The following is a 24,262-nucleotide window of genomic DNA, read 5'->3' as shown; positions in this document are numbered from 1 at the left end:
TCAAGCAGTGGTAAATGATTAACTGTATAACATTAATGTTTTTATTATTATACCTCTCTCAGATGTCGGGATATATTTACAATAGCTCAACAATACGAAAATTTACCCGGCGTTCACTTTTTCAGTTGCACATTTTTATATATTTGAAGGCTAAAAAAATAGTATGGATTTATTTACAAATATTTCGGTGTTTCATGTCATATTTTATGCTTGCTGACATTATTGGTTAAATTCCAATTCAACCAATCAGCGCCGCCCTTGCTAAACTTTCCAGCCAATCAGCAGCGTCAATGGTAGTCCTGTCAGCCAATCAGTGCTCGCCTTTCTTAATATTTCAACCAATCGTGGCTAATGTAGACTTTTAAAGCGTCCGGTGCTCGAGTTTGGATTGCAGATTGTCTGGGCTGGTGGTGGTACCTTCGTTTTAACCTTATATATCTCCTTAGCAAAGTGATTTTTCTTAGAGATTCGGACGTGCATGTAGCAAATATGTCTTTAAGAGCAAGTCAGCAGAATAACGTGAGTACTGAGATGTGTATAAAATTGTAGTTGTCTACACAAAACGTTGAAGTAGTTGTCCATTCTAACAGCTGTAGGCACATGAAATTAAATGTCCAAACCTTGCACGTGATAAATATTGCCTTTAAAAAGCACAGTATCCCCATCGTGTCCCTTGTTGAAAATGTGTTTGGTCAGAGATTTACTTGTAATCACGTAACAGAAGTAACTTTTGGTATGATATTTCAAGTGGAAAGAAACAAGCAACACTACGTTAGGCCTAAATCGCCTCGGCAGTAATTGATTTACATAGTGTCATATATTTTAAAGATAGGGAGTGTATATTTAATGTTAGTAAGCATCAGTGAACAGACTTTAATGTACCCTAGTCTCAGTTTTATGCCTGTATTAAAGTTGTAGGCTAATGCCAGTGGGGACTTTTTTTTTTTTTTTTTTTTTTTTTATACTATAGTGATGGTTTAAAATTCAGGTAGGGCATGTAAGGATGTCTTAGGCCACAGAGTTTTTGAATATGCCTAGTAGCACCTTTTCCTCACCAGTTTATATTTGCAAATGTTGGTAGTATTTTGTATGGTGTCAGTGTAGTCTTGGTAAATATGAACAAAAGTGATGCAAGGATTTGAGCTGTTTTCATATAGACCTGCATTCTCATGGAAAATTATTTTAGTACTAGATACATCTCGGGTGAGTAACATTTGATTTTAGATAAAAAAATATTGGAGAACGAATGAAATATACCTGTCTATTGCCAGAGCCCTTAATCCCATAACGAGTGACCACAAATAAATCACCTCCATGTCGCTCACCTTCCAGGTGAGCCGTGTCCCCCACCATTTCATTGCCCGGTTCCCAGCTCACACACCCCTCTCTCATACCTCTCCATTCCATCCCTCCATCTCATCCTTGACCTCCCACTCCTTTTCCTCCCCTCAACCTCATTCACACACTCTCCTCGTCAGTCTCTAGCTTTCCATTCTCTCCATATAGCCAAACCACCACACTGTATTTCTCAATGCTTTGTCACATCTACATCCATACCACAGTGCTCCTTCACTTCCTCATTTGTCAGTCTGTCTCTCCATTTGACTCCACATGTTCCTCTCAAATAACTTATTTCCACTTGTCACTTGTGACTTGTGTCCCTCCAACAAGGTCCAGGCTTCACTTGCATATGGTACATTAGAGTTAGTACCGGGTATCACAATACTGTCATGCAGTAACTTTTACCTCCATGCTCACTTCCCTATTTCTTATCACTGCTTTCAAAGAACCAGTAACCTTTCTTCCTTGTTGTACCCTTTCAAGCTCTTCACCCTCAAAACTTCCAGCATTTCTCATCACATTACCCGAGTATACACACTCACATTTTCCATTTCCTCCTCATCCAACCTCACTATACATTCAGTGATTTCATTTCTCTTGAAGATCATAACTTTATTCATCCCTACATTCACCTTTAGATTCCGTTTCTTACACACACTTCCAGACTCATTCACCACTTGCAGCTCCCCTTCATCTTCATTTAACAGCACAGCATCGTCTGCAAACAACAGTACAGGGAGTTTCCAACACTGCCCCCTCACATTAGGGCTGCTCCAACATACATACTTAGCAATATTACATTACTGCTGGTCCCGCCGACTGGACATGTCACCACACCAAAACAAACCCCAATATATACAATTTCTCTATCTATCTATCTATTGCCAGACGCCTCAATCCCGTTTGGGATGGCCACAAACAAATCGCCTCCAAGTCGCCCTGTCCCCCGCCATTTCACTGCCCTGCTCCCAACTCACACCCCTTCTCATATACCCCTCTCCACCCCATCCCTCCATCTCATCCTCGGCCTCCCCCTCCCTCTTCCCCCCTCCACCTCACTCACATACACTCTCTTCGTCAGTCTTTCACCCTCCATCCTCTCCACATGGTCAAGTTCCTCATAACGCTTCCTATCACATCCACATCCACACCACAACGCTCCTTTATATCCTCATTCGTCAGCCTGTTTCTCCACGTGACTCCACAGGCTCCTCTTAAATAACTCATTTCCACTGCTCTCACTCTTGACCTGTGTCCTTCCAACAATGTCCAAGCTTCACTTCCGTACGTTAGAGTTGGTATCACAATACTGTCATGTAGTAACTTTTTCACTTCCATGCTCACTTCCCTGTTTCTTATCACTGCTTTCAAGGAACCAGCAACCTTTCTTCCCTGCTGTACCCTTTCAAGCACTTCACCCTCCAAACCTCCATCCTTACTCATCACACTACCCAAATACTTAAACGTACTCATTCATTCATTCATTCATTGCCAGACGCCATGTATCCCAAACGGGGTGGCCAAAGGCTTAGAGTTAATTGTTTTACAGGGAAGGGCACTAATCCTCCACAAACCCCACTTGACAAGTAGGGATGCCAACAGCATCCGGTGTTCCCAGGCGGTCACCCATCCAAGTACTAACCAGACCCTCACATTTTCCAATTCCTCACCATCCAACCTCGCTGTACATTCACTAACTTCACCTCTCTCAAAGACCATCACTTTACTCTTCCCTACATTCACCTTTAGGTTCCGTTTCTTACACCCTCTCTCAAACTCATCCACCAAGCCTTGCAGCTCCCCTTCGTCTTCACTCAACAACACAGTATCATCTGCAAACAACAGTACAGGGAGTTTCCAAACACTATCCTCTCTCACCAGGGCCACTCCAACATCCACTACCCTACCTTGTACCTCTTTTATTACCCCATCCATGTACAGATTGAACAACCATGGAGACATGACACATCCCTGTTTCAAACCAACTTTCAAAGAGAAAAATTCACTTAGTTCACCATCCACACGCACTGCAGCCTTCGCACCATCGTACATACTCTTTCACAGCATTCAACAACTTCCCCATCTACTCCATATATTCTTAACACTTTCCACAATCCTTGTCTATCCACCCTGTCATATGCTTTCTCCAAATCCATGAAAGCCAAAGCATACAACTTCTTTCCCTTCTCTAGTAATTTTTCCACTAAAGATCTAAGAATGAATATCTGATCTACACAACCTCTTCCCTTCCTAAAGCCTCCCTGTTCTTCTCCAACTAATTCCTCTGTTCTTTCTCTAACTCTCTGTCTATAAGTATCCTACCATACACTTTTCCTATTATACTAAGAAGACAAATGCCCTGTGATTACCACACACCCCTTTCTTTTTCCCTTTTCCATTGTACAAGGGAATAATTATACCTGACTTCCAATCCTCCGGGACTCTACCTTTCCTCCCAGGCCAGTCTGCACATCTTCCACATCCATTCTACTACTATCTCTCCCCCATGCTTCCCAGCATTTCACCACACACTCCATCAATTCCTGGGGGCTTTCCTGATTTAACTTTCTTCATTGCTTCCACAACTTCTATCCTACTGATTTCTTCCTGTCTTCTCACCTCCCTCCTTCTCCCAGCCATTCCCCAGCCACTTATACTCTGTGCATTACTTCCATCCTCTACGTTCAGCAATTCCTTAAAGTGTTCTCTCCATCTGCTCACTTTTTCTCCCTTCTCCGCTAGTAATCTACCATTTTTATCTTTCACTCCCCTGCTAACTTCACTTCCACCCTGTCTTACTCTTTTCACTTCTCTCCAGAACATTTTCTTACAGTCCCTCCACTTTACACTCAAATTCCTTCCAAATTCCTCATCCACTCTCTCTTACTCTCTCTTACTAATCTTTTCACCTCTCTTCCTTTCCACATATAACTCTCTCTTCCGCCTCTCAACTTCTTCCACGCCCCTATTTCTCATCCATTCATTGTATGCTTTCTTCTTTGTGCCACAGCCTGTTTCACCTCTTCAGTCCACCACGCTGTTCCTTGCACCCCTCCGTCTTTCTCTCTTCCTTCCACACACCACATCACATGCTGCACATATTTCTTCTGTAAATATCTTACACATACCTTCCATGTCTCCCATCTGCTCCAATTCATATTTGCCCAATCGTTCTCCTCCACTTCTCTCTTATACTCTGCCTTTTTCTCATCCTCTGTAACCTTTCCACTTCCCCTTGCAACTACTCCTTCCTCTCGTCTTTCCCTTCTTTCTATTCCTCCATCTTACTTGCATCCTAATTCTGGCCACCACCAAGCAGTGGTCAGAAAGTCCACTCCCCAACCTCTATACACTCTTGCATCCTTTACACATCTTCGCATCCTTTCATCCACACACACATAATCAATCATTGCCTTCCTTTCATTCAGTTCACCACCCACCCTTCTCATCACTCACATGTATACCTGTGGATCATTTTATGCCTGAAGAGGGTATTGGCTATCACCAACCCCCTCCCAGCACAAATGTCCACTAACGCACTCCCATTCTCATCTATCTCAGCAGGCACATCCCACTCACCAACTATTCCATCCACCTTCACATTACCAACTTTACCATTCATATCACCAATCAAAACACTCTCTCATTCCTTCCAAACTTTTCCATGCACACTTCCACATTTGTCCAGAACTCTTCTCTCACTCTTCTAGCACGATCTTGCGTTGGCGCATACACACACACAATCGCCCACATTTGTATTCCAACTTTCAACTTTACCCACACAATCCTTGACCCAACTGATCCATACTGTCTTATGCTCTTCTTCCATCTTTACTCACAACTATACACACTCCTTCCTTTGCCCTCTCATTCTCATCTACTCCTGCACATATACCCCATCCATACTCCCATTCTCTCACACTTTCTCCTCTCCATTTTGTTTCAGTTATTCCACATACATCCTCAAGCACCTGGACAATCTCTCTCTCTTTCACCTCATCATTCGCTCCTCTTACATTCCATGTACTCATTACCAAGTCCTTTGTCCGGTCCTGGGTCGTCATTGTTTGGTCAGTCCTTGTCCGAGGCTTCTTGTTTGTTTTTTTTTAGTTAGTTGTTTTCCGGGGAGGGGCACTAACCCTCCGCCAACCCTTTTAGTCGCCTTTTACGACAAGCAGGGATACTGGGGGAGTATTCTTGAAAACCCCCCTACCTCCAGGGGGGGTGGAAACTTAACTGAAAGTGTTGAAACCTCACTGGAGGGTTTTGCCTCCCAGATCCCCCAGTGATTATAACCTACCTAACCTAGTGCAAACTAAAATGTGCATTAGGGTCTATGTAAAATTGTGCCAATATTGTATCATGCATTAAGAGTGTTACCGTAGTTAATCATGGCGTAATCATTACCCGACCATGTAATGGTGAAGGTATTGTAGGTCCAGTCATAAAAGCAAAACTTTTCTATACAGGTATACCTCAATATGCGATACCCCAGCTTAACGATGGGTTTTGATTGTTTTTTTTACCAATTTTGATCATATTTTAGACTAAAATTGTGTTTAGGTTGATTTATAAACTATTTTAAGACTTATATTAATGTGTTTTAGTCATAGGTGGGGTAAACATTGTCATTCTGGGGTGCAGTTGATTAAGCTTGATATTTACCAGATTTATATTTGACGATTTTCATATTTTATTTGTTGGTTTTAGTGAGTTATTTACAGGCAACGTTGGGTCTGGTTAGTACTTGGATGGGTGACCGCCTGGGAACACCAGATGCTGTTGGCATCCCTACGTGTCAAGTGGGGTTGGTGGAGGATTAGTGCCCCTCCCTGTAAAACAATTAACTCTAAGCCCTTGGCCACCCCGTGTGGGATACATGGCGTCTGGCAATGAATGAATGAATGAAAATGCCTAGGTTAGCTTCTATTACAGCGGTTAGGCCATTTAGATTGGCTTTAAACTTGTCTTTGGTCTCATTTGGGTGGATTTTGGACTTGGTTCAGGGGGAAACCTAAGGCTGAAAAATGCCCATTACTTTACATGTTAAATCTACCCCAATACATGAAACCACCTAACGATGGGTTTTTACCTAACCAATTGCATCGTTAAACTGGGGTATACCTGTATATCACACAGGATACATCCATTAAAATATGGGTAAAATTATCATTGAAGCCCCCCAACATCTTTTCTTTTTTTTCAGGAACCTAACGATTTAAGTGTTTACTGTCAGATTTTGATTGTCATTATTACTGCAAACTACGTGTTTTTCGAGTTTTGTCCCTCCCCCTAAAACAGGCAATGTATGTTAAATTCGGCAATGCAAATCTTACAGAAATCACTATAATAAGATCTAGGAAGAATTATACTGGTATACTTGATTTGCCTTTTTTTTTTTTTTTTTTTTTTTTTTTCCATTAACATACCCTAACTTAACCTTGTATAAGGCTGTGCTGTATTGAACCTTTCCCCCCCCCCCCATTAACCTAACCTAATCTGCCGAAATCGGTAAATCAAGTTTGGTATATTGTTCTTCTTATAACCTATTTTAGTGACTTCTGTACAATTTTTATTGCCGATTTTATAGCAGATTGCCCCTGGGGAGGGCCAGACACTTTAATCCTGTACGGGGTGGCCACAAACAAATTGCCTCCACGTCGCCCTCTCCCCCGCCATTTCACTGCCCTCCTCCCAACTCACACCCCCCCTCTCTCATATACCTCTCCACTCCATCTCATCCTCAGCCTCCCCCTCCCTCTTCCCGCCTCCACTTCACTCACATACACTCTCCTCGTCAGTCTCTCACCCTCCATCCTCTCCACATGGCCAAACCACCTCATTGTGTTCCTCATAACGCTTCCTATCACATCCATATCCACATCCACACCACAACACTCCTTTATATCCTCATTTGTCAACCTGTCTCTCCATGTGACTCCACAGGCTCCTCTTAAATAACTCATTTCACTGCTCTCACTCTTGACTTGTGTCCTTCGAACAACGTCCAAGCTTCACTTCCATACATTAGAGTTAGTATCACAATACTGTCATGCAGTAACTTTTTCACTTCTATGTGCACTTCCCTATTTCTCATCATTGCTTTCAAGGAACCAGCAACCTTTCTTCCTTGTTGTATCCTTTCATGCACTTCACCCTCCAAACTAACATCCTTACTCATCACACTTCCCAAGTACTTAAACGTACTCACATTTTCCATCCTACACCGTCCAGCCTCACTGTACATTCATTGGCTTCACCTCTCTCAAAGACCATCACTTTACTCTTCCCTACATTCACCTCTAGATTCCGTTTCTTACACACACTTCCAAACTCATCCACCAAGCCTTGCAGCTCCCCTTTGTCTTCAGTTAACAACACAGTATCATCTGCAAACAACAGTACAGGGAGTTTTCCAACCATTACCCTCTCTCTCTCTATGGCCACTCCAACATCCACTTCCCTACTTGTATCTCTTTTATTACCCCATCCATGTACAGACTGAACAGCCATGGAGACATGACACATCCCTGTTTCAACCCAACCTTCTATCTATCTATCTATTGCCAGACGCCTCAATCCCGTTTGGGGTGGCCACAAACAAATTGCCTCCAAGTTGCCCTGTCCCCCGCCATTTCACTGCCCTGCTCCCAACTCACACAACCCTCTCTCATATACCTCTCCACCCCATCCCTCCATCTCATCCTCGGCCTCCCCCTCCCTCTTCCTCCCTCCACCTCACTCACATACACTCTCTTCGTCAGTTTTTCACCCTCCATTCTCTCCACATGGCCAAACCACCTTCAAAGAGAAAAATTCACTCAGTTCACCATCCACACGCACTGCAGCCTTAGCACCATCATACATACTCTTCACAGCATTCAACAACTTCCCGTCTACTCCATATATACTTAATATTTTCCACAATCTATGTCTGTCCACCCTGTCATATGCTTTCTCCAAATCCATGAAGGCTGCATACGACTTCTTTCCTTTCTCTAGAAACTTGTCCACTAAAGATCTAAGAATGAATATCTAAGTTACACAACCTCTCCCCTTCCTAAAGCCTCGCTGTTCTTCTCCAAGTAATTCCTCTGTTATTTCCCTAACTCTGTCAGTAAGTATCCTACCATATACTTTTCCTTTTACACTAAGAAGATAAATGCCCTTATGATTACCACACACTTCTTTCTTCCCTTTTCCTTTGTACAAGGGAATAATTACCGTATACCTGACTTCCAATCCCCCGGGACTCTACCGTACCTTCCTCCCAGGCCAATCTGCACATCGTCAACATCCATTCTACTACTATCTCTCCCCCATGCTTCAGCATTTCACCACACACTCCATCAGTTCTTGGGGCTTTCCCCAATTTGACTTTCTTCATTGCTTCCACAACTTCTATCCTACTGATTTCTTCCTGTCTTGTCACCTCCCTCCTCCCAGCCATTCCCTAACCATTTATACTTGCATTACTTCCATTCTGTATGTTCAACAATTCCTTAAAGTACTCTCTCCATCTGTTCACTTTTTCCTCCCTTCTCCACTAGTAATATACCATTTTTATCTTTTACTCCCCTACTAACTTCAGTGCCACCCTGTCTTACTATTTTCACCTCTTTCCAGAACATTTTCTTACAGTCCCTCCACTTTCCACTCAAACTCCTTCCAATTTCCTCATCCACTCTCTTCTTACCCTCTCTTTGAGAAATTTTTACAAAATCATAACACCAGATTTCTATGATATATACAATAAGAGAAACCAGTATGTTGCACCATTCTAAGTCAATTTTCTTCTGTGACGTTTCATCTGCAAATGTAAAATTTTAATGGTAAAAATTAACTGGTGAATTGCAAGCCATTTTATGTTAACATATGGCCACTGTTCTTCTAGAGCTATCAGTAGCAAGTGGTGTTCTTCAGTGCCCTGTCCTATCACCGACTCTCTTCCCTCTGTGTATCAGTGACCTAAGCTGTGCATCAAGCCACATCCACTCGTACGCTGGTGACTCGGTGTTTCATTTTTCCATTCACTTTGAGCAACATCCATCTCGGCAGTTACCGTACTTCACCAAACGAGAGATGAGGGCATGGCACTTACATGTCTGGCTTGCCTTATGTCTCTGATTGGGGTAAAAGTTGTACAGTGTAATGTTGTTGTTAATGCATCAAAACTCACTTCTTACATCTTTTGACCTGCCAGAATCTCCCACAAGGTTATCCTGTAATTTTAAACAATATCCAACTCATTCCCACATCATCTTTGAACATACTTGGGGTTTCATTCTCAGCCTTTATCTTGGAAAGATCATATTACCTCTTGTAAAATCTGAGAAGACAGGAAGAAATCAGTTGGATAGAAGTTGTGGAAGCAGTGAAGAAAGTTAAATCAGGGAAAGCCCCAGGAATTGATGGAGTGTGTGGTGAAATGCTGAAGCATGGGGGAGAGATAGTAGTAGAATGGATGTGGAAGATGTGCAGATTGGCCTGGGAGGAAAGTAGAGTCCCGGAGGATTGGAAGTCAGGTATAATTATTCCCTTGTACAAAGGAAAAGGGGAAAAAGAAGTGTGTGGTAATCATAGGGGCATTTGTCTTCTTAGTATAATAGGAAAAGTGTATGCTAGGATACTTAATAACAGAGTTAGAGAAAGAACAGAGAAATTAGTTGGAGATGAACAGGGAGGCTTTAGGAAGGGAAGAGGTTGTGTAGATCAGATATTCATTCTTAGATCTTTAGTGGAAAAGTTTCTAGAGAAGGGAAAGAAGTTGTATGCGGCTTTGATGGATTTGGAGAAAGCATATGACAGGGTGGATAGACAAGGATTGTGGAAAGTGTTAAGAATATATGGAATAGATGGGAAGTTGTTGAATGCTGTGAAGAGTAGTACGATGGTGCGAAGGCTGCAGTGTGTGTGGATGGTGAACTTAGTGAATTTTTCTCTTTGAAAGTTGGGTTGAAACAGGGATGTGTCATGTCTCCATGGTTGTTCAATCTGTACATGGATGGGGTAATAAAAGAGGTACAAGGTAGGGTAGTGGATGTTGGAGTGGCCCTGGTGAGAGAGGATAGTGTTTGGAAACTCCCTGTACTGTTGTTTGCAGATGATACTGTGTTGTTGAGTGAAGACGAAGGGTAGCTGCAAGGCTTGGTGGATGAGTTTGGGAGAGTGTATAAGAAACGGAATCTAAAGGTGAATGTAGGGAAGAGTAAAATGATGGTCTCTGAGAGAGGTGAAGTCAGTGAATGTACAGCGAGGTTGGATGGTGAGGAATTGGAAAATGTGAGTACGTTTAAGTACTTGGGTAGTGTGATGAGTAAGGATGGAGGTTTGGAGGGTGAAGTGCTTGAAAGGGTACAGCAGGGAAGAAAGGTTGCTGATTCTTTGAAAGCAGTGATAAGAAACAGGGAAGTGAGCATGGAAGTGAAAAAGTTACTACATGACAATACAGTATTGTGATACCAACTCTAACTTATGGAAGTGAAGCTTGGACGTTGTTGGAAGGACACAAGTCAAGAGTGAGAGCAGTGGAAATGAGTTATTTAAGAGGAGTCTGTGGAGTCACATGGAGAGACAGGCTGACGAATGAGGATATAAAGGAGCGTTGTGGTGTGGATGTGGATGTGATAGGAAGCGTTATGAGGAACACACTGAGGTGGTTTGGCCATGTGGAGATGATGGAGGGTGAAAGAATGACGAAGAGAGTGTATGTGAGTGAGGTGGAGGGGGGAAGAGGGAGGGGGAGGCCGAGGATGAGATGGAGGGATGAGGTGGAGAGGTATATGAGAGAGGGGGGTGTGAGTTGGGAGCAGGGCAGTGAAATGGCGGGGGACAGGACGACTTGGAGGCGATTTGTTTGTGGTCACCCCAAATGGGATTGAGGCGTCTGGCAATAGATAGATAGATAGAAAATCTGGTTCCAAGAGATTAGGTGCATTAAGCTGACTCTGTGCCTTCATTATACTTACAGTAAACAGTAGTTGACTTTATACTAAGGTTTTATTCTTCCCTGTGCAGAATACAGTCATCCCCCAAAAATATCGCATAGGTAAGGTACGATGATATCCAAAATGATCAGTATAGCTCATGAATTCCAAATAATGTTTATCTATAATAATTTTAATATATATGGTAGCTATGTAATAATAGTACAAGGTAGAAAATGTTACAGATAGGCCATATACAGTATAGCATTGTTAAGAAAGCAAGTTTATCAGCATGGGGAAAATATCATTGTTCAGTTTCCAACAGCCATTGTCATGTGTCTCGTATTGCTTTGCGTTGTGTTCACCGATATATTTTGGTGTGACTTTACAACTTTCCTGTGTGGGCAGGATCCCTACAATCTGCTCTTCTCAACAAGGTAGTCATTCCCCCACTCCCCCCTTCCCTCATTACCACTCCTGTTTACTCGCTTCCTTCAGTATTCATCTTTGCCACACTGTTGCATTTTTATCTTTTCTGTTGCTGCTTCGATGGTCACTGCTTGTCTGACCTGTTTGCTTGCATCCCACCACCACTATGGCAGTCATGTATCAACCGTGTGGCACCAGTGTCATCCTTTTTTTCTTCAGCAGCAACAGGTCATCTCTGGAACTGTCACTCATTTTCTGTGTTTCCTACTGCCTGTGATCTCCAGTCATTCAACTGTAATGTGGCCAGACATCACAAAATGAACAGATCTTGAATTTGGTTCCCCCCCCCCCCCCTAAAAATCAGGTCTCTTGCTAGCTGTTGATGGTTGCAAGCCATTAGGCTCTTAAGGATTCAGATTTACAAGCCAAATAAATTTTTGGTAGCCAAACTGACTACGAGCCAAAATGTTTTACAAGCAATAAGTATTTATTTACACATTGTGATGATGAGAATCATGTAATGAGGTTTTAAACATTCACAGTGGCAACAAGGAAAGACTTAATAATCAATCACAACGTGCTTTTTTGTTCATTTAAGTGAGATTTACCTATTTTGTAGTTTACTGGGTTTAGAAGTGGATGTATTTTCTCCTCACCAAAAGGCGACTTGTATATAATATTTGTTCGCCAAAGGGGAAAAATACTCGCATTTGCAAGCTGTGGCTCACCAAACAAGAGCCCTGAAATTTGAAAACAGTGCCCACTTCTGCCCCTCATGTTGGCAGAATCAGGACTATAATGCACCACTGAGAAGCAAAAACACATTCCACTTAATGGATTAAGCATAAACAAACTGCTAGAACTGGCACACATTAGAGCACAAAAAAAGTTTACTTAAAACTGTGCAACATAGAATCTAATTATTATTTCTTAGAAATCTGGTGCTATTGTTTTGAAAACATTTTCCCATGCTTTTGCAGTCAAGGGATAAGGGTGCGAATGCTAGCTCGTATAGATTATGACTATTATTGAGAATGTTTATGCCATATCTTACCACTAGACTTATCATTAAGATTGATGGGTTCACAGTGTTCTACATTGATCCTGTTGCCCAGTTCCATATACAGGTACAGTTCTTCTGTGCTTTGTACTTTTATCTTTCTTCATTCATTCATTCATTCATTGCCAGACGCCATGTATCCCACACGGGGTGGCCAAGGGCTTAGAGTTAATTGTTTTACAGGGAGGGGCACTAATCCTCCACCAACCCCACTTGACACGCAGGGATGCCAACAGCATCTGGTGTTCCCAGGCGGTCACCCATCCAAGTACTAACCAGACCCAACGTTGCTTAACTTCGCTGATCGGACGGGAAGCGGTGTACTCAACGTGGTATGGCCGTTTAAAAACATATATGGAAGAAGCATTCATTACATTTTCTGGCAAACTTTTCCACTGATTTCTCACTGTGTGTGTGAATGTGTTTCCTGATAGTCTCTTGTTGAATTGCCATTTGGACTGTTGTTGGAGTGATATCTTAAGTTTATGTTGGACTTTTCAAAAATTTTCCGTTTATTTAAGTTTTCAAATCCATTTATAATTTTGAAGAAGACCTTGATTGTTTCTGCATTTGTGTCAGTCCTCCAGTGTGTGTATATCCACACTTCGTAGATGTTCCTTATAACATAGGTTTTTAGGACTTGGAAGTACTTTGGTGGCTCTTTGTTTCACATTTCAATCTTGTTGATGTTCCATAGTTGTGGGGCCATACCCAGACTGCCTACTCAAAATGATGGCAAAACCTACATCTGGCATGTTGCCAAAAACCTTTCTGACAACTATACCTCATTATCTTTCCCTCCTAGTTTCCAGTCTGATGGCTCTGTAGCCATTTCTTCTACTGATAAAGCAGAACTCTTTGCTCACTTTCTCCTCCTATCCCACCTTAGACAATTCCATTCCTGTTCCTCCTCCACTTTTCCCCTCTGACTTCCTCATGGCTGACATTAAAATTTCTTCAGTTGATATATTTTCCTGTTATCACTGGCCTAAGGGTTAACAAGGCATATGGGCCTGTTGGGGTCCCTCCTGTTGTCCTCAAGAACTGTGCTTCTGTGCATACACCCTGCCTAGGTAAACTTTTTTGCCTTTGTCTGTCAACTTGTACCTTCTTGTTGGAAGATTGCTCTCATTCAGCCTGTCCCAAAGATGAGTAACCATTCCCAGCCCTCTAACTATTGCCCAGTTGCTTTAACATCCTGTATTTTAAAAGTTTTCCCAAAGATGAGTAACCATTCCCAGCCCTCTGACTCTTGCCAGATTGCTTTAACATCCTGTATTTATAAAGTTTTTGAGTGTTTAACCAGAAAAATTTTTAAACACCTTTCCTATCACAACCTTCTTTCAGTTCATCAGTATGGGTTCTGCCAGGGATGCTCCACAGGCAATCTTCTCACCTACCTTTCAGACTCCTGGTCAGGGCGGTGGAGTCGGAAGCAATTATGGTGATGCTGGAGTCGGAGTTGGTAAAAAAAAGTTCGGACTCCAATCACCAGTAAAGAAATTTAACACAATGTTGATGTAATGTCGAGCTATTGTCTGTCAAATGACAGCTCCTTCAGTTTTATTTCTTGTTGCTACAACAGTTCTTTTTTTCTTTTCCCTTATTTTTCACATTTTATTTCGGACTTGTGTGTTCTCCTGTTCTCCGTTTGTTGAACATGAATATAGATGCTGCCATCTGTTGACAGAACGACAAGAACAGAATGTAAACAGATACCACAATCGGCAGATTTCCCACTGAGCGAACGTGTCTGGATAATTTCTTTATTCTAGAACCTAGAGGTGAGTTTCTTTACACGAAATTACTAGGAAGAAAATGGTTATAGTATATAATGACAAGGAAGCTCCTGCCAGTGCCTGTAAGTTGTGAAGTGGGAAGTTTGAGAAAGTGCAAGTCTTTGCAACCCTTCCAACACCCAGCCCTTCCTGATAAGCTGCCCCACAGTGATTTTACTCTCAGATTCTCAATATATTTATAGATTTTCTTCCTTCCCTAAGTCTAAATAATTTATAGCAAACTTAACTATTTGTGTATTGAATTTGTCTTGATTGCATTTAAGAAACCATCATTTGGCCATAATGCAGCTATAACCATTAAAGTCAAACCTTTAAGGACATGGGTTTTAAAAGTAACCTGACGATTCATGTGCCTGTGATGGAATGACATCATGTTTAAGTTATTATGGCAAATTTATTTTAGAGAAAGTTTAAGGGGTCAGAGTCGGATTCAGACACACAAGAAATCAAGGATTCAGGGTCAGAGTTGCACACACACAAATCAAGGATTCACAGTCTGAGTCGGACACACAAGAAATCAAGGAGTTGAAGCCGGGTGTTTCGGGTACCAACCCCACAGCCCTGCTTCTGGTCATCCTCCTTTCAAGACTTTAGTGAAAGCTTTGCCATTGCACTTGATATCTCAAAGGCTTTTCATTGAGTCTGGCTTAAATTTTTAATTTCCAAACTTCCCTCTTATGGTTTCTATCCTTCTGTCTGTGCCTTCATCTCAAGCTTCCTTTCATGGTCATTCTATAGCTGCTGTTGTAGGCAGCCACTGTTCTCGTAGAGCTATCAGTTGTGGTGTTCCTCAGGGCTCTGTCCTATCACCAACTCTGTCTTTTCATCAGTGACTTAACCTGTACATCTAACCCTATCCGCTCATATGCTGATGACACCACCCTTCACCTTTCCATTCACTTCCCACAGCGCCCATCTCATCAGTTACTTGAACAAACAAGGGATGAGGCTATGGCACACCTGATGTCTGACATGGCTTATATCTCTGATTGGGGTAAAAGTAATCATGGTTTTAATGCATCAAAAACTCAGTTCTTACACCTTTCAACCCAATAAAATCTCCTGCAGGAGTATCCTCTAATTTTTAACAATGTCCAACTCAATCCTGCATCATCTTTAAACATACTGGGAGTTTTATTTTCTTGGAACTTATCTTCTAAAGATCATATTCCCTGTGTTAAAAATCTGCTTCAAAGAGGTTAGGTATGCTAAGCAGACTCCGTGCCTTTTTAACCCCAGCACTGTTGTTGACTTTATACACTGGTTTTAATCACCCCTGTGTGGAGTACAACTCTCATGTGTGGGGAGGCTCCCCACATACGGCTTTTCTCAGCAAGGTAGAGTTAGAGGCTTTTCATCTCATTAACTCTCCTTCTCTTACTGGCTCCCTCCAACCTCTGTTCCTTCGCCACATTGTTGCATCTTTATCTCTTTTCTGTTGCTACTTCAATGGTCATTGCTTTTCAGAACTGAACTGTTCTACGAATGAGACCCAGGACATTGTTTGCCTTTAGAATGTTATCGATGTGGCTGTCAAATTTTAAATTGTCACTCAGACCCTTTTCTGTGTAGATGTCTGTTGTGTTTCTGCCATCAGTCCTGTCTTTGGTTGACTTTTTATATGGATGACGGTATTTAGCTGCATCAAAATGTAGAAGTCGTGTATTGGACCAGTCAGTCATGTTATTTATATCATTTTGTATTGATTACTTCTCTATTAATATTCTTATGGGGTTGCATATTTGTATCGTGTGCAAAAATCTTGCAGGTGGAGTTTTTGTTAGGGAGGTCACTTATGTATTGCCTACTAGAATGAGCACGGGGTCCAGTACAGAAACCTGAGATATCTTCCTTGTTATTTCTGTAGAGTATGATAATACTCCATTTACCCATACCCTCTGTGTCCTGTTAGGGAGAAAATCAATCCTTCTTAACACATTACCTCCAATTCCATTTCTGTGTACTTTGTAACTTGGTCATCTTTGTAGAACAGCATTAAATGCTTTGGCATAAGTGAAGTGAATTACATCAGAGGGGTCATTGTTGTGTTACAGGTTTGTCTGACAGCTTCAGGAAAAATATATAGGAAGGTGGTGAAGTGGGCATTGAGAAAGCCTGGAATCAAAGAGTGGCTGGTTAGAGATCTTGGCTATTTATGTGGGTGCTCGAACCCAGGTGAGAATGAATGGAGATTTGTGTGACAAGTTGGGTGTGATTGTTGGTATATATCAAGGATCAGTCTTGGGTCCCTTATTATTTGTCATGTTGCTTGAAGCTCTTTCATGCAACTTCAGAAATGGGCTCCCATGGGAGATGTTGTATAATGATGACTTGATGTTGATTATAGAGAATGAAAGGGTGTTGGAAGAATGATTTAAGAAGTGGAGAGATGGAATGGGGCACAAGGGTTTGAGATAAATGCAGATAAACCAAAAGTAATGATATCTAGGGCTTGGTGGTGGTACTGTCAAAACAGGAGGAGTGTGTCCTTGTGAGTTTGTGCAGAGTTTATGATAAGTGTTTGCATAAGAGATGTAGTGGTATTTGAGGTATGATGTGAAATAATGGTGATTGCAAGTGTGCTGTCATGGAAGACATGTAAAGATTGTCAGGTGTGAAAGGATTGATCTTGCAGGAGAGTTTTTGAGTCTGTGGAGGAGCTTTGTCATTTGGGGAACATGTTATGTATGGCACATATGAGCAAGCTGTGAAAGTGGCATTTATCTAGATACATGAGCAGTAGGCAATTTGTCTTTTATATTGATAGTAGGCAAGAATGGATTGGCATGGAGCAAGCTTGAGCAATGAGTTGGTCACCAGTTCAAAGGCATCCTGTCACCATGACTAACTGGAAAAGCTGTCTATGGGTTTCAAACAGCCTTGCAAGCACAGTTGTGGATTTACAGTACGTTTCTTCACAATTTATGACAGTATTGACATCATACATATCGCAAGGATGTTATCTTCATTTTACTTTTGCCATCTAGATTTAGCTTAGGAGACTGTAAGGAGGGGGATTAGATATAGCCTTTGCAAAACCCTCTAATATGTGAGGCATTTTCTAAAATTAATAGAATCATCAGGTAGCAAGAAGAATAAACTAAAAAGGATATTGCCTGGATTCAAGGGCTTTCACTCCAGATGTACTTACTGATGAAGGAAAAGAAGCAGAGAAATTATTTTGCAAAGCTAAAGTGAACATTTATTCATGTACTGTAATGGTAGTACAGTAGAACCTCTTTGGTCCGGACCCTGTTAATCCGGATTTCTGTTAATTCGGACAAAATTTAAAAATAATAAACTCCAAAAAATATGTTGAAAATAATTCTAAAGTCATTCTCAGTATCGGTGCAGAAAGCGATCGTCACTTGTTTAGTCTCAGATCATGCTAGGTCGTAACATGGGCGCCTGTTTAAACACACGCTAGCATTCATTCCATCATCTAGTTCACCGACCATTTATATTTTTACGCGGTATTTCAAAAGTTAATCCTCCTTACCATGCCCCCTAATGCAAGTGTAGTTTCTGCAATGAATAAAGGTGTTAAAAGGAAGCATGTAACACTAAGTATTGCAGGTAAAGTGAAAATACTGGATAAACTAGAGGCTGGTGTTCCTGCAGGAAAACTCATGAATGAGATTACCCTGATGGTCCGGACAATCTGCTAATTCGGACAACCCTTCCCCTTGTATAGTCCGAACTAGAGAGGTTCTACTGTACAAGTGGTCCCCTACTTATGAAAGAGTTATGTTCCAAGAAACTGCTCTTAAATCAATTTTGTTGCAAGTCAAAAATGTATTTAATACACCTAAGCAAATGAACATAGCCTAGCCAAGCCTACCTTAAATGTGCTTAGAACACTTACATTAGCCTACAACTGGGCAAATTCATTAACACAAAGCTTATTTGATAATAAAGTGTTGAATGTCTCATCTTATTCATTGAACTTTGAAGTACAGTTTCTACATTCATTAACCCGCCGCGTTCCAGTGCCGTTTTAAAACGGTCTGACAGAAAGCTGCGATCAGTGCCAGTGCCATTTTAAATGGTTTAAAATTAAATTATTCACTGTGACTGCATTTTTCAAGATTCGCAGGTAAAAATTGGCAGGCATGTATGTTAACTGTTCCCCTATCATGCCTCAGGTGGTCAAGGCCATACACCCACTTCCTCCCCCACCTCATGCTCGCTCTGCCTTACTCTGCCTGCGTGCCTCACCCAGTGCTGTACATAGTGAAGGCATGTTATAAATATTTTCACGTAAGTATAGAGACTATACATAGTGAAATCAAGTTGTAAATATTTTCTTGTAAGTATCATACCTAGTGAAATCAAGTTGTAAATACCTTCTTGTAAGTGCCAGGACTGTACATGATGAAGTCAGGTTGTACCAATCTTCAAGTAAGTGTAGGCAATGCATTCACAATGAGAGAGAAGCAAATTGTGACATGCTGAAGTACCGTACTGTAATAAGTAATCAGAAAAGTTTACTGAACATTGCTATACCTTCCCAGCATAAATACCTGAGTCTACCTTACATAGAAAACAGCTTTCTCACCTACCTGGTGAGTGTGAGAGCAGAAATACCTGTATACGAGTATGCAGGACTCAATAAAACCTATTTCTGAGCTTCGGTGAGTGTTTTAATGGTGAAATTCGTTGTTTTCACATCGAAATCTATCATTTTAGCAACAACAAAAAAAAAAAAAAAAATGACCAGCACGGAGGCGACCCATAGGGCTAAAAATAGCGGCACGCAGTGGGTTAAGTAAAAAAATATCGTAAGTTGACCATTCGTAAGTAGGGAACTATCAGCATATGTTGGCTTAGAGGCTGTATTTTTGTCAGCAGGAAGTTTTTTGCACCTCCTATCATTCATGTGAATTCCAGGTTATTGTTTGTTGTCTGCATAGCTATAACCTGCAATATGAGAATACAGACAGTCCCTGTTTTATAAACGGTTGACTTGTGATTTTTCGACTTTACGATCTTGTACTTTCAGTACAGAATTCAGTCAATTACACGAGATATTCAACATTATTACAAAATAAGCTTTGTTGATTTTGCCCAACTGTTGGCTAATGTAAGTGTTGTAAGCACATTTAAAAAGCTTGGTAGGCTTGGCTAGGCTATGATGTTTGGTTAGTTGGGTGTATTTAATGCACTTTTGTCTTGGGAAGAATTCCACTTACGATAAGTTTCTTGGAACGTAGCCCAGTCATAAGTTGGGGATTACCTTTACTGTATATTAATGTACCATACCAGATACTGCAACTACAGAAGTATGCTGCTAAGGAAGGGATGCCAGGGAGCCTCTTTGACAATGAGAATACGAGCCTAAGTTCTTACTGCACTGTAATTGTATTATGCTAATTAGAGCCATCATTCCAGCTGGTGGGTTTGGACAACAATGGCCCTAGGAAGGTTGAGACCCGTCTGTTACAAGGCCCCACATTGCAACGCACAGCCCTGGGGGAGGTCAGCAATCGTCCCGCTACATATGGTGGCCCTAGGGCTACTCTCAAGTCTCTGGATATCAAGCAGCCCACACTTAAGCCCATCAAACCCAAAGTTATTAACACATCAGCTGTAGTCAGGTAGGCTTAATGTTCTTCGTACAACTGGTATGGTACAGTACCATATTTATTTTTTGGGAAAGAATGTCAGTTTTATAGATAGCAGCGTAATTAATGGGAAATTCTGTAATTTGCTGTGGATTTACCATTATCAGCAAAAGGGATGATTTGTTAAGATACGTAACAAGGTAAGGTGGATTCATGTTCAAAAAGGCTTGAATGGTAAATGAATGTGTGTTTGGCTTGTTTCACTGATCATGCTGTTGGTAAGTTCTCATCTTTTTTTCTTTTCTCCTGTTTGTACCCTGCACACAGTAAGCAGATGGGAAGCAGAGACATGGAGGAAATTGAGAGATGGAAGAGAGTTGTATGTAGAGAAGAGAAGAGAGGTGACATGATTAGTATGAAGAAAATAGATGAGTTTGAGAGTAGAGTGGAGGGAATGTTGGAAAATGTTATGGAAGAGAGTAAGACAGGGTGATAAAGAAGGTAATAGGGGAGTGAAAGATAACAATGGCAAATTGCTGGTGAAGAAGGGAAAAAATAATTAGTGTGTGAAAAAATGTTTTAAGGAATTGTTAAACATAGACACATAAACAGGATGTATAGGAGTAGGGTTAGTTACATATGACACAACGTAGGCTACCCCACTACGTTACAGGGGTTGACACCAGCATGGGCATGTGGCCAGAAAACTTTACCCCCACTGCCTAGTGGTGGAATTTTGCGGGGAGGCATGAGTAGGATTCCACTGGCATAGATCATGGGTTCAGGGCGAGATGGGGCTTAAACCTATGCTAGAGGGTACAGGGCACTGTGGTTCCCAGGCTATCGCATCTGCCTGATAGAGAGAGGCCTGGAGTCGGGAGTAGCGCCCCAGGAGGCTGCCCTATCAGTGATTACATAATGGTGGGGCAGTTAGTGCCAAGGCGCGCTTGGAGGGTGTCCCTGTAGCTGTCCTGGCAAGGTGCCCCGAGGCCACTAGTACAGCCACTGGTAAGGCTGGTGGGCTAGGGGTTCGAGATCCATTGCCTGGACCTGGGACTTTACAGTGGGTGGGGCCTGTGGTATGTCTCTTTACCTTTATTTTTACTGACTATGACCAATTACAAGAATAAACTTCAAAGCAAGCCTGAGGACATTAAATAGCCCAGGGGGATGAGAGTGGGTTCATAGAATGTAGGAAGTTTAAGGGGTAGAGCAGGGGAAGTCATTGAGGCATTCAGTAGGTGGTGGGTGGATGTGGAATGTTTGCAGGAAGTCTGGTACAGGGGTGGATAGCCAGAAAGATTGTTGAGAAGGATTGCTACTATAAGTTGTTTTGGCAGTGGAGGGACAGACGGATGTAGGGGTGTGGGTATGTTGGGTTGCAGAGAAATCGGTGGAATATGTTATGAATGTTATTAGAGTATGTGATAGGATATTAGTTGTGAAAATTTTGTTTGGTAGAATAATGTTTGCAGTTATATATGCATATGCTCCACAGGCAGGCATGGATAAGGTAGAGAAGGATAGATTTGGGGATAACTTAATACGTGTAGTAGGTGGTATGGGGAATGATGAGATAGTGGTTGTGGGAGGGAACTTAAATGGTCATTTTGGTGAAGCAGCTCAAGGATATCAAAGAGTACATGGAGGATGTGCATATGGTACAAGAAATGAGGAAGGGAAGAGGATACTAGAGTTTGGGGAGGCAATGAACATGATTGTGTGCAACACACATTTTAGGAAAAGAGAGAGTAGGTTGATTACATATAAGTCAGGTGGAAATAGCAGTCAGATAGATTATTTTCTGATCAGGAGGGCTGATAGTAGGTTAGGGAGGGATGTTAAAGTTATAGGAAGCGAGGAGTGTGTGCAGCAGCATAAATTATTGATATGTGACATGGTGCTTAACCCCTAAAAGATGGGTGTCCGCATATGCTATCCAAGGGTACTAGGGCCAAAAAGACGGGTGTCCGCATATGCGGTCACACTCCCCACCCCACCCCACCCCCCGAAACCCACCACACCCACACACCACCTGCCATCCACCCCTACCCTGACCTCCCACCCTCCACCATCCCCCACCACCCCACCCCCAAACCCCCACTGTCCCCCCAATACCCTCCACAACCCCCTACCACCCCTAACCCCAATCCTCCCACCACCCTTACTCTCCCCATCCACCCACCACCCTTACCCTCCCCACCTCCACCCGCATCCACCCACCACCCTTACCCTCCCCACCCCCATCCCCCATGTCCCCCAGCTGCTTCCCCACCATCCCCCCCACTACCCACTACCACCCACCACTCCCATCCCCCACCCTCCCCCTACCCCCCAACCCACTACCCTCCTCAACCCCCCACCCCCATATCCCCAAACCCCCAGCCCCACCCCTGCAAACCCCCCACACTCCCAAACAACCCCACCCCTCTAACACCCACTGCCACCCCCACCCTCTTCCCGACCCCCACTAACAACCCCCACCTCCCCCAAGAACCCAGTCCCCATCCCTGCACCACCCCACAACCTCCCATACCCCTCCACACCTCCCCCCAACAAATCCCCTACCATATCGCACCTGCTGATTATGCCCGTCTTGAGCATATGTCAAAACATGATGATGCCCGTCTTTTAGGGGTTAAAGAACGAGTGACGAAAAAGAGGACTTATGTACCTAGGAGGAAAATATGGAAGCTGGAAAATCAAGCAGTATAGGGATGCTTTCTATAGCGAGATGAGGGAAGTGGTGGCTGAACAGGGAGCTGTTGACAGAGGCATTAATGAACAGTACAGAGCCCTCAAGAACAATCTCTTGAGAGTTAATGATGCATTATTAGGTTCAACAAGAGGCCTACCAAGACATAAAGTGACTAGGTGGTGGGTTGAGGGTGTAGAAGCTGCAGTTAGGGAGAAAAGAAGGATTTTCCGGGAATGGAAGAAGGATAGTAACAAAGAGGAATGCTTGGCTGTTAAGTGTAGGGCTAGAAGAGAGGTATACAAGGCAAACTCTGAGTCACAGAGACTTTACTTGATAACCTAAACCATGTGGTAAGGAAATATAAGATATTTAAGGTGGCATATTTAGTGAAGACAGATAATCAGGATATTATAGGTGAGCAATGTGTGAAGAATGATGAAGGTAAGGTAGTGGTGAACAGTGGGGATTTTAAAGATTGATGGAGAGAGCATTATAGCCAGTTGTTGATTGAGGAGTTTGACTGGGACAGAGAAGGTTTGGAGATAGAAAATCCAGTGTTTGGCCCTTGGCCTTTGATTGATGCTGCCACTGAGAGTGCGGCAATGGGCAGGATGCAGGTGGGGAAGGCAGCAGGTGTGTCTGGGTTGACTGCTGAAATGTTGAAGGCCTCAGGAGATATGAGGTGTCTAGAGCACAAGGGGTGAACTCACAAAAATAAAGTTTTGAGATAATCACGTTTAAAAATTAGATGTGATATTAACATTATGAGTGGGCTTAGCCTAAGATATACATCAATATATTCGACAAGGTGTTCTGAACATATTTATATAAATAAAAAGTTTATGGCACTTATCACATATGTCATTAATCTTTCATCCTGAGGGTATACCCAGTACTTGGTAAGTATGGTAACCATTGGTTCTAGGTCATGAAATCGTGCAAAAAAAACACAGGAAACAATTTATAAGTAATAATTATAATTCTTGCTTCCAGAAAACTAGCGTCTTTACTCTTGGGCCAAACAGTAGAGTTCTGGAGTATATCATAGTTCATAAAGTCAGTGTGCTGCATCCTGGTAACATCAGAGGGATTCTTACGACAAGCCTCCTTGATTTTCTCTGTGTAATGATCTGGTGTGTAGACGGGTAAACCACACTTTTTGCTCAATGTTGCCAAAATCCCTGTCACATGGAAGGTATGAGTGGCCTGGAACCATAAAGTAGTGTTTGATAGTGTCAAAACGACCGGAGTGTATGTTGCGGAGGCATGACAACACTACGTTCTTGTTTTTATTTTGCCCTGAGCAATTATCAGAGAAAATTCCTAGATGCTTGATGTGAGGCTGGACTTTGTGTTGTGTAAAATAATGAACATATGAAGGTATGTCACTTGAACCTCTCTTCCCCTCCGTTTCTGTCCACACAAACATACAGGCCTTGTACCTT

The 24,262-nt window shown here is 42.3% G+C and overlaps 1 protein-coding gene and 1 non-coding gene across 2 annotated transcripts in view; one reads left to right on the top strand and one right to left on the bottom strand.

Annotated features, from left to right (window-relative positions):
• The first annotated feature begins 399 nt into the window (after positions 1–399).
• The window catches only part of LOC145392183 (G2/mitotic-specific cyclin-B-like), a 57,698-nt gene continuing 33,835 nt past the window's right edge, over positions 400–24,262 (top strand). Inside the window, exons 1-2 of the mRNA XM_080266631.1 lie at positions 400–519; positions 19,947–20,152. Coding sequence (XP_080122757.1) covers positions 490–519; positions 19,947–20,152 — 236 coding nt within the window. The 5' untranslated portion in view covers positions 400–489. The remainder of the gene's footprint in view (positions 520–19,946; positions 20,153–24,262) is intronic.
• On the bottom strand, positions 12,984–13,102 carry LOC145392286 (5S ribosomal RNA). Its single transcript, XR_013895958.1, has one exon. It is a non-coding gene; the product is annotated as a 5S ribosomal RNA (ribosomal RNA).

Source organism: Coenobita brevimanus, chromosome 21 (genome assembly GCF_032717465.1).
Source record: "Coenobita brevimanus isolate Jiangsu-jjx chromosome 21, ASM3271746v2, whole genome shotgun sequence".
In the NCBI taxonomy this organism is placed as follows: Eukaryota; Metazoa; Arthropoda; class Malacostraca; order Decapoda; family Coenobitidae; genus Coenobita; species Coenobita brevimanus.
This window is presented reverse-complemented; position numbering and strand designations above follow the sequence as displayed.